Source organism: Aptenodytes forsteri, unplaced genomic scaffold (genome assembly GCF_000699145.1).
Source record: "Aptenodytes forsteri isolate BGI_AS27 unplaced genomic scaffold, ASM69914v1 Scaffold154, whole genome shotgun sequence".
NCBI lineage: Eukaryota > Metazoa > Chordata > Aves > Sphenisciformes > Spheniscidae > Aptenodytes > Aptenodytes forsteri.
The window spans coordinates 498884-513991 of record NW_008794083.1 but is presented as its reverse complement, the minus strand read 5'-3'; the positions used below and the strand labels follow the sequence as shown (position 1 = coordinate 513991).

Genomic DNA, 15108 nt, shown 5'->3' with positions numbered 1-15108 from the left:
GCAAAAGACACGCTGCCGGTAAGAGATGCAGGATATTAAGTAAGTGCCATACCTATAAAGGAAGTTAATGTTCAGCACTGTTGTGCTATGTCATGACAGAAAACTCTGTATGGATGGGTTGAAAATGTCTCCCATAGTCCTGCCAGACCCAGCCTTGTGACTTGGGGCCTCTTGGGTTGTATGTCTATTTCTGCTCAAAGGTCTCTGTGCCTAGTGAAAGGTGACCAGGTATGCCCCAGGCAACGCGTGAAGCTCAGAGAAGTATCTCAGCTGGCAGAAAAAGAGATCTTCTAAACCAGCTGCCAGGAGGCTCAGTAAGGACAATGTGCCTTCTCTAACTAGTGGGACTATGATGCTGATGCCTTTCTGGCTGTTTGCTTTTGAGCCTTTACCAGTGCTTCTGTCCTGGTGGTACATTCCCAACATTTCATCCAGACGTTACCATATCTGAACTGAAGCCTCACAGGCTGATTTATAAATTGTAGTTTTGTAAAGACGTGGTTGGGCTGCAGCAGATGAAGACAGCTGCTAATGAAAGCTATTGCTGTGCCAGCACGTACCTGAAGACAAATGCTAGGCCCAACACGCATAAGGCATCTGGTTTTATTCCAGTGGCATACGGCAGCTTCACACCCTTAACAAGAAGTCACCCTCACAGCAGCATCAGCCAAGGGCAAGGTCAATCAGCAAAATGTGGAGGGAATTACATGTTTTAATGTCTTCTTTGACCAAGAATGTGCCTTGCAATCACAAGGAGTACTCATGACGCTTGGATAATTTTGCAGAGTGCAAGTATACAGCTGCTTGGTTGTCATTAAGTCTCCCACGCTCATACATGACTGTGCTGTAAAAAGGTGAGACAGGCGGTGAATTACAGGTGATGATTGCAGGGTGACTAGATAGGTGTCCACAAGACATATGCCTATAACTTGCAATTCACAGGGCTGCTCAGTACATGAGCCAGCCTGCTATACTATATCACCCTTCCAATAAACAGAAGCCAAAATATAAAGTTGCTATATACTTGCTCAGGCACATGAAACTGGTGGGTGTAATGATCCAGACACATAGCCTGCTGACGCACTGTTAGAGTCAACAAACGATGAATAATGAAATGTGTGGGGGTGTACCTTAGCAATCTTAAATATGCCAATTAAAAAAACTAACTCTGGATAAACAAGTGTGGGAAATTACTTCTGTAATTTCTGTTTTGGCTGGCTGGAAAAAAAAGGCCTTTTTCACAGTTATAGGTGAAGGAAGGCTCTTGGCACCTATGGGCACCATTAACACCTCTCAGGGACAACAGAAATTCATCTCCCCTTGCTAGGAATAAAGTCACCTTGAGAGATAACCATCAGATACTCAAAGAACTGAATGAGTGACACTTTCTCAGCACCTGGTGCCTGCAAGTTAGTTTTTCAGGTTTGTATGGGGAAACCTTGGTGCACTGGATGGCCTTTATGCAAAAAGAATCGCTTTCTTTAAATGGGCAGCGCGTTAAGGGCAGATGGCAGCATCCCCCTGTGGACCTGTGCTGGGCTGTGGAGCTCCAGCTCTGGGGGCTCTTGGCTGCAGAGGAGGCAGCCCCCACTGCCATGCTGCTCACCCGGTCTGGGGTCCTTATCAGCGACGTGTCCTGAGGAGTGGTGGAGGCTGGAGCGATTGCAGGGGTGAAGCTGCGGAGGCCAGTTGCAGGCTGCACCATTTGTTTTAGTTTTGGAGTCAACTGTGAGGAGCGAAAGGTCTAATGGCTCTGGGGCCTGTGAAGCATTTGATAAATATTTCTCTTTGAGGGTCTTCCCCCTGCTCAAACGTGGTTGCATATAGAGAAGGCACATGCATGAACTTGTGGCAACAGATGTCTATTTTGCTGGGACGTGCCATGTTTGACAGGGTGGCCTATAAAGAGTTAGCATGAGGCTGGAGAGCAAGCATCACTGTTTGCTATAAACAAACCTTACCAAAGTGCCTGTAATTGCAGTGTTAGAAGGTTGGCCAGGCCTACGTGGTAGCAGGGGAGGAAAATAATACTTTCTTTTATCTGTTCTTGCAAACAGCTGGAGACAGATAAAAGCGGAGACAGTTTTAACCTAAGCAAAGATTGTGACTGTGTCCTTTCCTTTGTTCCTCAGTGCTTTCTGTTTTCTTCCTTCTTAGTTATATTTTTATTTGCGAACGAGACTATGCATGGGACGGCTTCTGAATGCTTTTTCTTTTTTCCCCTCTTCTTTTTTTCTTTAACTTAAGGAGATACCTGTTTCTCCTCAAACTCAACTCCTGTGTCTGCCTCTGCTTCAGAGGTATGCAAGGACAACAGGCTCTGTGCTCCGTTCCGCCTACTCATGGCAACTTCCAGAGCCCTGACACAAAGACCAGACAAATATCTTCCACAACTAACCGTCACTGAGGATATGTTTTGGCATAGTATGGTAGATGTAAAACAGGCCTGAAGTAATCGTCTTCAGATTTTCCAGTAACACAGAACGCAATGGTATAAGAGAGAGAGAGAAAAGGAACTGTTATCTTAGAAACAAAAACCTTCTGTCACTTCTTCCAGGTACATAGGAGAAAATTTTCAAATCCTAGCATGCAGAGTGAGTAGTGATTTACACTGACATTAATTAGAATCACTTACCAAGCTAAGCTCCCCATGCAGTGCTTTGAAACTGTACCTTGCTGTTTCTAATTAGATGTCTTGGACTGATGTTTTGGTACAGCAGGAAAATGTTGTTTTGCTAGACTTTTCAATTGCACTAATACTTCAAGTCATACCAACCCAATAATGTATAGCTCCATCAGGGTGACTCTTGCAGGCACATAGGCTCATCTACGTAAGGAGTTATTCCAGATCAGCTTTTCCTGATTAAATCTGCTGTGGATGTTACTGCAACAGAAATAGCTCTTCTGTTTTAAAACCTGTATTAGACCACTCTTTCCTTTTAATTAATTAATTAATTTGTTAATTGCAATCTTTTATGGCTCTGTATGTTTTCTGTAGGGATAAAAAATAAGTATTACTTCAGATATATTTTTAATATACTATGTACTTTCCACATATCTTGCTGCTTTCCTTCAAAAAGTAAAGCCTATTTGAAGCACATTACAAGCTGTATTGCCTACAGACTTCTCAGGTATGCTTTATGGCAAGCCAAGATGTTTTCACAATGGCATTCCTGCAATTTCAACATCTGATAAATATAGGTATGACTATTTTCCTCCAGCTGTTCTCTTTGATATTTAATTGTCCTAAGCTGGTACCTCCTTTTCAAAGTCTGTGGAAACACAGGCATATGGGCACAGACAAGTTTGTGAGAAATAATGAGAAAAGGGCTGTTTCTGGTCTAGTGTATCTTATGTGAAGAGTGAGAAACCTTACTCTTTCCACTCAAGTCTAGGGTGTGGAAAGGAGCAGTCTGAATCCTTTGCAGTATTTAACATGAATATGTTTTTACACAATGACTCCCTATAAATGTCTGTTACTGAATAGTCATAGATTCAAAGGCAGCCACAATATTATGTAATTTGTTGGTGATGCATCCTTCTCTGCTTAGTAACTGGATTGTTGTTTTGGGTTTGTGGCACCAAAGAAATTAATAAAGAAATTTTAAGAATAAATATATGGAACTTTTAAAAGCCATTAAGGATTTTACACATCAATGATGTCTTTTAAGCCAACAAAATTATAAATCTGATTGTTTCTATGTGGTAGCTCTACATTCAAAGAATGAAGGTACAGTTTAGGCTTCTCTGTAATTTTTTTTTCTTTTTTAAAACAAACATGTTTCTGGTGTTTTATAAACTTGCATTGCAAATGCAGTTACACATTCCAAACATCTTTTATTTTACAGCCTAGAAATACTCGTCTTTTAAGCCAACAAAATTATAAATCTGATTGTTTCTATGTGGTAGCTCTACATTCAAAGAATGAAGGTACAGTTTAGGCTTCTCTGTAATTTTTTTTTCTTTTTTAAAACAAACATGTTTCTGGTGTTTTATAAACTTGCATTGCAAATGCAGTTACACATTCCAAACATCTTTTATTTTACAGCCAAGAAATACTCATGTCTAAATGGTATATAAATCAAGACAGGTTTCCTATAGAAAAAGCTTCAAGAGGTTGCTCTTTGCTGTCCTTTTAAAAAGAAAAGAGGAGCTCATATTTCTAGGATATGAAATAAAATAAATCCCCCAAAGACAAATAAGTATCAGCTATGTGTTCTTAAGAAACTTGCTTCTTACCCAAGATTATGCATACGTACAATTTAGCTATAATAAATAATAATAAAAACTGAAAGACTATATGACCCAGAGTTCTTCTGTATATCGGGGTTTGAAATATACTTACACTTAAAACCCTCCTTATCTTTTCAAATGACAAATGATAATAAGAATTTTCAAGTTTAAATAAAGCCAAACATAAAAGCTCTTCAGAAATGAAATCAGCTTTATTTGTTAAAATAGTTGTACTGTGTACAAAGGAAATTACTATAATTTACAATACTTAAGGCATAGAACATTGGGGTATTTTTGCTTCCACTGGAAGAACAGTATTTTAGAACTAAAGAATCGTTGGGATCAGACATTGATAGAAGTAATAAAATAATAAAATAATAATAAATACTTCACATTCATATAATCTGAATTTATAATAATCCAAGCATTTCAGCATTAACAAATACATCTTAACCTGCCTCCAACATGTAGGTAGAAGTGTCTTCTGTAGCTCACAGAAGAAAAAAAACTTATATGACTCATGGTGAAGGTTACATCAACCCTAAGATATTTCCCTTTGTCCAGTTTCACAACTGCCAACAGCAGAGCTCCAGGAGGATGGTGAGCAGGCAAGTGAGAGCAAACACTGTTTGCTGTAATCTTAGCCCATTAGAATATAGTCTTGTAATTTCCTCCTTTTCCGATTTCAGTTCTTAAAAAAAAAAATAAAAAAAAAAATCAAGAAAATAAAAGGGTTAGTGAGTGAAATATGTAAACTTTAAAACATAGGGATTTTCAACATACTTTGAAAGTCCTCCGACATCTCACAGGTACTTAAGTTAAAGGTATCAGCTGTTAAAGCCAATCAAAGAGGCTATTCTCAGGGGAGAGATGTGAATAGATGTCCCATCAATGATCGTTTGAGGAGCAACTGATAGCACTTATCAGCTCTTGCAGGCATTAATCTCAGAATAATCAAAAGTAAATACCAAGCAAAAGCAAGAGCAAGATCTTCACAAGAGGTATGCACTCAAGTCTGCATGTAGCCTTTTAACCCTTCCTTTAACAAGAAGGGGCTTCATTTATTAGCACAACAGAAAGCCATACCCTCATGCATGTGAAAGCCACTGAATCCCTGCTCAGATGATTCTCCACTGGCACCTTTATAGCGTTTGTTAAGCTGAGCTTGAGCAGGAAGCAGTAGACTGCTTCTACTGAGCATAGTGAGGTCTGATAGGTCTTTTGCTCCTGTAATGGGAAACAATAAGGCTGATTCCAAGGTGAACACCCAAGGGAACTTGAGCATTTAACTCTTCTGAAGAGTTTAACAAGTAAGTTGGGTGCCACACATAATTAGTCAATACAGAAGACTTCAAGGCAAAAGTGGTTTTGGTGCGGTTTGTGGTGGTTTTTTTTCTTGTTTGTTTGTTTTGGGTTTCTTTTTGTCTGTGCTTACAAAGATAGGAATGTCACCTTTCTTTTGTATTTCACTTCTTTGGACTTTTGGACTTGTGGGCTTACCACACAGTAGGGCATATCCTGGGGTCCTAAGAGGCTCAAGTTTTGGAATTTGTATTTACTTCTAAGTTGGTGGTATAACTCAGGAGTCACAGCTTCAGTGCACTGCTACTCAGATAGAAATCTGGTCAGGAGAGAAGAGGCTGGTAGTTCCTTGGGGTGCAAATGAATCTTGAAGCTATTTAGGTCTGTTGTTTTCTTACCCTGCTAACTAGTGATGTTGGCACAACTGAAGGAAAGTATATTACAGCACAGGGTGGGATTGAGACATCATGGATGGAGAAGGGCAAGAATATTTTGCACTAACTTTGCCACTGGACATAAAATAATATTAAACTCTTATTAGTCATCTCAGAGAAAGTAGTCTGGATATCAGTAGCCAGTTCTCCATGAAAAATAAGTACCTGTAAAGCAATCCTTAAAGTTTTTATGCTAGCCGATACACTGTTTTCAAAAATACTCAAACCTTTATACAGGGATTTTCACAGGCTGATGTATAAAGACTTGACTTAAAGTAATATAGTGCTTTTGAGGAGACTGGATGCTACTACTTTACACTGATCAGCACTATGGCTACCCATTTTTTGTGGAGTGTGCTCAGCCTTAGAACTCTGTAGTAAGAGTAACAAGACTAACAAGAATATTTTGAAGATTAAGATACAGGTCTTAAAATAAGGTTCAGACCAGTTTTCTGCCATTTGTGTGTTAAGTAGTTTATGCAAGAACATGCAAGTTTTCAGCACTTGTTTCTCTAGTGTAAAACTGGTTTCTACTTCTACCACAACAGCTTATGCTACTAGTTTTTCTCTTTCCTCATCTAAGAAACGTTTTTGTATGCTTGCATGTAGTTTAGTTGTACAAATTGTCTAAGTGGGAAGTCATAGACATGTGCAGGTTTTGCAGAACAGAGAAATATTTAATCCCTGTAGTTTTCAATTAAAATGGGGGAAAGTTTCCTACTGCACAGGATTATAAAGATCTCAAAGTATTTTATGTGATGTACTATACAGGCAACAGCAGTATTATTTACTGTCTCACTAGTGCATTCTCTGAAGCAAAGCAGGCCACTGCAGAAGTCTAAATAGAGCTTATACAGCACCCTCTGAGTACCCCACCTTTGCAGAAGGTAATTCTGTTACCCACAAGATAAAAATGGTTGATTTAATGCCATTCCTTACCACAGTTATCGTGCATTATTTCTGAGAGACAGTTCAGAGTACCATAGCCGCACCGACACAGCCAACAGCCCTTCAGCACCCAGGCGCCATGGGCAATGCTGCCGCAGTTGCTGTCAAGGATAAGGGAGACATTTGGTATGTCCCTGATCCCACCACAGAAAATAGCCATCCAGAGCAGCTTGCTTACTTACTCTTTCTGGTTTTGGTCTGGTTTTTACCTTTGCCGCTCATCGTGTTCACAGTATCTGCCAGTGAAATGCTTTAGGCAGGCACAGAAAGCCCCTAGGATACAGGTCCCTCCGTTTTGGCAGCAGTGTCTGTTCAGTTTTTTACCTGCAAGACAATATTACAGAGGTTACCAAGCGACCTGGGGGCTCCGAACCTCCCCTTTTCCTCACTTGTTCTCTCATGTCTCTCCAGTTGCCAAAGGATCTTAAGGATATCTAGTTTTATTGTCTTTAGAGACAATAAAATTATCTGCCTGTTAGGAGTGTTTGTTCAGTTAAGCCCGGTTTGTTTAGTTAAGGCTTAGAAGCAACCTACTAGGGATTACAGGACGGTCCAGAAGCAACGCCTGGCAAGTGCCGTAGCAGCAGCAGCAGCATATATTCAAGTGAAATATTTCACTTCGACGGAGGCAGGTTTCAGTCACGCTAAGAAATGAGGCATTGTTACCGGGAAATGGTGCTTATTTTTGAGGAAAGAAGGCTTTGCTACTGGGAAGAGTTGCTCAGTTTTGAGAGGGGAGGGGAACACTCCCTTCAAAGTCTTTCTCAGAGTCCTGGGATTGAGTACCAATCTAAGATTTTATACATGTACAAGGAAACGTAAGTCTGCCCTTGTTTTTTTCTGTTAGTACTGTTGCTTTCAAAGAGCTCGATTTTTTTTTTTATTAAATAATTTTTGGTCATGAAATATGGTTAAGTTTAAAAAATGAACAGAATTTTACAAAATTTTACAAACACTTTTGCAAAACCAAGGGACAAATCCCTTCTTAATTTCTAGTATCCTTCCCTGATTTCCATTACCACCTTTTGCAGATAAGAGATCGCTGGTTCTACCTTAAATTTTTATCACCATTTCTTAAGTGGCCATGGGTATAATTTAAATGAACTGCCACAGAAAACCAACCAACTGGAATCTTACAGGACAACAGTCAAAGCATTACTGTGATATAATATTTTAAAAAACAATTTTATGGCATTGTTTAAATAAATAACGTTACCTACTCTCTGTAATCCCAGTGAAAGGTACCAATGCCCTGGAATTTTGTTGCTTTCTGCTTTCGTAACTCTGATTCATGTCACTGAGGGCATTTATAATAGTCCCTTCGTTCTTGGGCTGTTGCTTTTGTGCTGTGGCATTGAGACTTTTCACATCTTCTTGTTCTTCTTTTTCACGGCCTTAACAAGAAGTGCAAATATAGAAGAGAAGGGTGGCTTGTAATGAAGTAATGCATACTGTAAATGTAGCAGGCGGGGGGGGGGGGCGGTGGGAAACACGAAATTTTCCTTACCTTTTCCTAAATGAACAGCCTGCCAGACCAAAGTCACAGTGAAAAGAATTCTACAAAAAACAAAGAGCTGAAATAAATTTGTGCTAATAAGACACAAACACCAAAACGAGGATGGGGGTGGGGGAGGAGCTTTTTCAAAGCTTTATCAACCATTGGTAATATAAACTGTTTCATGCCAGCAGTAATTCGAATTAAAACATTAAAAATCTCAAATTAAGCTTGAAAATTGGTGGTGGGGTGAGGCGAGCAGAGAACAGGGCCATACAGATTAGCCTTGCTTCCAGAAAGCTATGGATTCCATACATTTGCTGGTTGACAACCAGTCAAAAATATCTCTTTCTGTACATTTCTTTACCACAACTAGATTGTTGCCAGTAGTTACAAAAGCAGCAAAGGCAAGAGGAAAACACTAGCCTTCACTTCACCCGCAGCTCCAGGTACATTTGTTCCTTTCAGCTTCCTGGCCTGATTATCAACCAAAAAAAGCACTGCCAAAAGGAAAAGCATCCTTGATAGAGAAGGTCCCTGGCAGCTCAGGCAGCCTTACCTAACATGATTTCCCCAGTACATTTTCCTGCAGCCTGAAATACCCGTGAGATCCTCCAGGAAAGCTTGAGCAGAAGGAAGAGATCCAAAGCCCCTCACTGAAGGCTGTTGCATGCAGCAGTCCTCACACCATACACGGCAACAAGAGAAGGAGAAAGGAGGATGGATGAAATTTTTCTCTTTCTGTCCAGCTTATAAAAACGTCGAAAAGACATAGTTCCCAGTTGTACCGCTGGCTGAGCCCTCACTGAGGTCCTGGCAGGCAGGGACCATCTCTCCGAGCTGGGACTCCCTGGACTGCTCCCGATTTACATGCGCTGCTGAAGGGTGGAGCAAAGTGGGGGCACCTAGTGCTGGGGGGAGACTTAAGGGCCCATGACCACAAAAAAGCCCAAGCCAGGAAGAGCTCAGCTCCAGTTTGCTTCTTAACATAAAAAACCTTGTACCACCACATACTGCATGGGGAAGAAAAAACTGTTCTGCAGAACTGCAATAGGTATATAACAAACAGCAGCAGGTATATAATGAAGGTTAAAAAGCCTCTACCTACATGCCTTGTCTCTACCAGGATTTTCCACAGGGGGCTCTACTTTATGAAATTGTACCACTTTGCAGCACAGATAATCCTTAGAGCCTGCATTGGAGATTTCTACCAAAAGTACTACAGAAAGCAGCATAAGGTTCTTGACAGTAGTTTGTTGTCTCACAAGAGCTGTTAATAAACTCTTGAAATACCTTTTGAAACTTTTTTACTATTAGTAAAATTAGACCCATTAGTGAGTATTCCTAGTCTGAGTCCATGCAATATCAGCAGATACCTAGATTTAACTCACCATGTGTGCTGATATCAGCAGATACCTAGATTTAACTCACCACGTGTTAATGGGCTAGGACCACTCACACAACTTTACTATGGCTTAGCAGCATCAGCAAAAAGACCTGCAGCTGGACAGTGGTAAAAAAGCAGCTCTGGGCAGTCTTTTCTCAAATGGCACTACCTGTACCCAGAGTGCACATGGCCTTTACCTAAGTTGTAACAGGAAACTGCAGCAGTACAGCTTTGTTCTGTTTTGGGGGGGCATGTGGAAGAGGGAAGCTTTCACTATGCCAGTGCAAATCAAGCTAGTACAAATTGCACCTTGGCTAGATATATGATCACATCAGACATATGGGTTAGACCTTCACTGAAGAAATAGCTGTACTGGCTAAAGACATTGTCATCTCTTGTTGTTTGTAACTCCCTGTGGCTGACACTTGTCAGCTTTGCCCCATCAAAAAAGCTAATGGTTTGGAAGCTGTGAACACCCCTCATCCAATTTGGTACAAAGGCTGGCTTAATTTACAAAGAGAGCTGTCCGAATTAAGTCAACCCGCTTGGCACTGAAGCAGATGGAGAGTGTTCTGAGGACATGTCCTTTCATGTCTCCTGTGGGGATGCTGATCTCCGGGACACTGATCTCCAACAGGACGATAGAATTGCATGGCTGGAGATATGAAATGGCTGTTTCTGCAGGGAATGCTTGCATGGTGTGCTCTGCTGGGCTACATCAATCTTAGTGGATAAGGCATTTCCAGTGCTGGTACAACTGTTGACTCCAATTGATCTAAACTCAATTGTTTTCTTGTAGGCTAACTTCTTTAGCTTCATGGTGACTTGTTTCATGGTGTGTTTTATGTTTGTTACTAGTTTAAACTGATTTAGATGAAGCTATTCTTGTTCCAGACTTGTAGCGAGGTACCCTGTCTTTTGCAATTGAGAGTCTGTGATGTACGTTTATGTGTAATTCAGCTCAATCAGCACTAGAACAACTTATATGCTAACACTTGTAGGTAAGATATTTAATAAAAAGAATGTTATGATAAAAATAACAACATGTTAATTCAGGAAGGGATTTTTTTTTCCTGTCTTAAATAGTAACAATTTTGAAGAGACAGATTACTCTCACCACTATGCTGTTTGCCTCTACCTGCTGCGATTCACAAGAACTTCTAAACTAAACACGTGTTAAGGTTTAGGTACTTGCTTAAAACCTGTCACATGTGTTCAAGTAGTGGTGTGACAACAGCTGCTGTTCTGAATTAGGACTGTAAGATGTTTCACACAAAATGAAAGGGATGCCATTTTTGCATGTATTCACAAAACATGTATGTTTGTTTTATCAACATATGAAAATGTTTACTTGTGGAAAATACTTACAATCCAAACAACTCTTGCTTTCATTTGAGTTCTCTAGCTGTATAACGGGGTTAGTAATTTGAGTTTAAAAAGAACAGCTGTAGTTACATTTGTTCGCTGTTTTTTGTTACTATATTAGGAACAAAATATTCATTTTCAATTTGGTCTAACTGGTAGTATCACTTTAAGTTACAGTATTCAGATGCTGAAATGCCATCATTTAGCATCTAGTTTGTTGGTTTTCCCCTTCCCATAGATCGAAGGCAGAAAAAATAAACAGAGATAAGTAAACACAGGAACATCACACACTGTTTTTTTTACTAAATGCAGTGTCAATATAGTTCTCCTGGAGAGCTTTTCTGGGTATCAGATTCCCAGCCCTATACTGGAGGTAACTTTCAAAATGGGGATGCTGGTAAAGAAATATTGATCAATTTTCACACCTGTGCCATTTGCTTAAATCAGAATTCATCCCTGTAACTGCAAGAGCTAACAACCTGGGGAACTGTAAAACAGTTGGTAAACATTTCTCACTGTGATACCTTGTTTCTTCCATCTTTCTCCCTATAGCCTCACCAGCAAGGCACACACAGGAATGGGGACAATGTAAATTGCTCAAGTGCTGCTGTTGCCTGCCTGCCCTATAGAGGTGAGATTGGTGTGATGCTGCGGAAAAGCACTGCTGTTTGCTGTTGACAGAATCTGCCACAAAGTGATTGCTTCTGCCCAGGGATTTGTGAGGAGCTGCAGTAAGGGTAGATGCACCCCTTTTATCAGCTTCAAGTAAGATAAGAGTGGAGCCAACCAAAGAGCTGGTCCTGAGCATTTCAGTTAAACCCTGTGTACACAGGAGATGGTTAACTGTGGCTAGGGGCTTTCAGTGCTGTTAGTTCCAACAGCAGGTCAAGTAGCCTATATGGATAAGGGTGGTAGGAAAACATCGTGTTGCTTTATGAGTCCACATAACCCCTCTTGTGCTCATCCAGGGAACTATTTGCACTGTTTCTTCCGGCACTGTTTCCTAACATGCAAGTGGACCACTACACTGAAAGATGAAGTATGGATAATACATGCTATTTTTTGAATATTAGTGTTTCATACAAGCTGTATTCCTGTGTAGGTACTCAGAATTTCTGAGAGCTTCAGGATCAATAGATGCCTAAGGATTGGAGGTAGCAATGGAAAAAAAAAGAAACAAGGATGAGGAAAATGTGGGTGTTCCTGGCTTCCTGGGACCTGTGCTGAAAAGCCTGCTCAGGGGTATGCAAAGTTCAATGATGGCCAGTGCAGCCAAAGTGCTTACTAGAAAGCTTTAGGTTCCCAAATTCCAGCTTAGGACTTGGGCCAGATCTCTAACCAGATTGGGCAATGTTAAATCAGTTATGCAGAATATCATGGAAAACAATGGAAAGCAATTACCCCCCTGGACATTTATTGAAATCTTGGGAATAGCGACTTCCATGAAGCAAAGCTGTCAGCCTGAGTGACTTACAGTTCTCTGAGGAAAGGGCAGACGCCAGGCAGTGTAGGCTGGGAGCTCTCAGAGTGTGCTTAACTCATTAAATGGTAAGGGTCCTGGATGGAAAGACCTAATACTAGCCAGCCTGAGATTTGTATTTTTATTTGTTTATTTTTTGTTGGCTACAGCTGCTACTGGGATTTCTGACAGCTACCCAGGCGTTCTTGCTTTCTAAAAGCTATGTAAAACTTAAACACAGTCAGACTGAATGATTTTTATGGTGTCACAGAACTTTCTCGACAGGGGCTGGTCAGACCAGCTCTTATTACTGTCAGGAATTTCCTGTAGGATCATGTAGGGGTTGCTGTTGTTGCCTCTTCATCTCTATGTATGTATGAAGCAAAGATCGTACACGGCACAAAAGCTTGCACTGGTTCCAATGAGCAGTATAAATGCCCTGAGCAGCTTTTTTCACTCCAGGTTAAGGATGGCTTACATTGGAATCTACCACTAACTGACTTGAGGAAGAAGCAGGAAAATAAGATAATCCATATAGTAACTGGCACCAGTTTAATGAATGCCACAGGTCCATGATCAACTTAAGCAAGATAAACGGCTGCTGCTGCTAAAAGGATGAGTCCCCCTCTGTCTTACACCATGGGCTATTTGTTCGTACTGCCTCCCTCACACTGCCATTACTGTTTGTGCAGCCGTGAGTGAGCTGGAGCAGGGACTTTATCCGAACGAAAACTCAGCTGGCAAAAAAAAAAAAAAGGATTAGTTTTCAGCTGGATCAGTTCCCTGATGTGGTTTGCTACAAGAGCACTAGTGCTGGCAGAAGCAGGAGGCAGGGATAAGCAGCCATGGCCGTGTGACAGTCAGCCCCTTTTTGTAGCAGAGCTGATTTATACCAGATTAAATTGACTGTGGAATTTGTAAATAGATTTCAGTTCATAAATTTAAACTGGTTTTCCCCTCCCTAGGAAATAAACCACAGCCAATATATCTACATGATAAAGATACCATCTTCTATGCTCTCATCCTATTAGCTCTGACTTATACAGAGGAGTAAAGCAGTCATCCCGCATCTCTCTGACAACATATGGATGAAGGTTAGTACAAACAAGATGGGAGTGATATCACCAAATGAAAGGAAACAGCTACAACAGTCCCTTGGAGAGGGAACCTTATGCAGATGTCGTACAAAGATGTAATGCTCTGTCACAGACTGACATAAAATTATGGAGTAAAAACAACCTTATAACAGAGCATCCTGTAGGTTTTCCTTGTACTGAGTCTAACCGTTAGTCATTAAACATGATGAAAAAAATCACTATGATAATGAAAGGCTTTTCTAATGAAAATGAATGTAGTTTATGTCTTTTGTGTACAGGAAAAAAAAAAAATTCTGCTAGTACACAGGGGAAGTGATAAGAAGATCCCAGTTATCTTTCTCTAAGGGAAAGGTTCTTTGGCAAACGAATCAACATGAACAACAAGAGACTGCAAGACTGAGACTTCTTCTTCAAATAAAAGAAGTTTCAGTATTTTATTGACGAAAAAGGAAGTACTGAGGAAAAGGAAGTTTTGCACAATTATTTATTTTGAAGTTTGAAAAGATGATGCTTTTAGCCACCTCAGGCTCTGCAGAGAGCCAGAAAGTATTTTTGTAGAATTAGTAGTGCTGAGCTCTACCGCATTTTTGGCTGAACGCGCTTCTCCTCTGCATACTATCAGGTGTGTGTCCCTGTCTTGTCCACCATTCAGAAAGCTGTGTCAACACTGCAGGTTTAAGAATGGTCTCTTTTTGGCTACATAAAGCTTACCAAGTCTTGTCCTGTCTTACTAAGGGGTCATTTGGGGACACTGTATTAGTGCAGTCATGCACTCAAGCTATATCTCTCTTGCAAAATTACCTTAGGCATCTATCTGAAAATCTATCATTTCCATATACAAAATGCAAATGCTTGAGTTTAATGGCATATTTTGACCTGGCTCAGCAGTCTTGTTTGGTGCTGTCAGCTGAAACCAGAGTGAAATTTTCACTCAGTCAGGTGATTCACCCTAGCAGTAAAGACAGAAGCAATTGAAAGGTTGAATAGCTGTCAGGTGTTTCTCGTGCTGCTTTTATTTGGAAGTATTGCAGTGTGGCTTAGCCTGTTGTTAACAGTGCTGCAGTAGGATATGACCCCAGAAAGCCTTCTGGGTTTATGTGGCATGATATATGATATCATGCCACATGATATATCCCCCTCACTACAAGAAGGATATCGAGGTGCTGGAGCGTGTCCAGAGAAGGGCAATGAGGCTGGTGAGGGGTCTGGAGAACAAGTCTTATGAGGAGCGGCTGAGGGAACTGGGGTTGTTTAGCCTGCAGAAAAGGAGGCTCAGGGGAGACCTCATCGCTCTCTACAACTACCTGAAAGGAGGTTGTAGCGAGATGGATGTCGGTCTCTTCTCCCAAGTAACAAGCAATAGGACAAGAGGAAATGGCCTCAAGTTG

The 15108-nt window shown here is 40.7% G+C and overlaps 1 protein-coding gene across 1 annotated transcript; it reads right to left on the bottom strand.

Annotated features, from left to right (window-relative positions):
- Positions 1-4799: 4799 nt before the first annotated feature.
- On the bottom strand, positions 4800-9084 carry LOC103893741 (cryptic protein). The gene is made up of 6 exons (XM_019470369.1): positions 8972-9084; positions 8425-8474; positions 8138-8311; positions 7127-7241; positions 6909-7018; positions 4800-4924 (listed from the first exon to the last, which is right to left on the bottom strand). The coding sequence occupies exons 1-6, from the start codon at positions 9082-9084 to the stop codon at positions 4800-4802; spliced, it is 687 nt and encodes a 228-aa protein (XP_019325914.1).
- Between the last annotated feature and the right edge of the window lie 6024 nt (positions 9085-15108).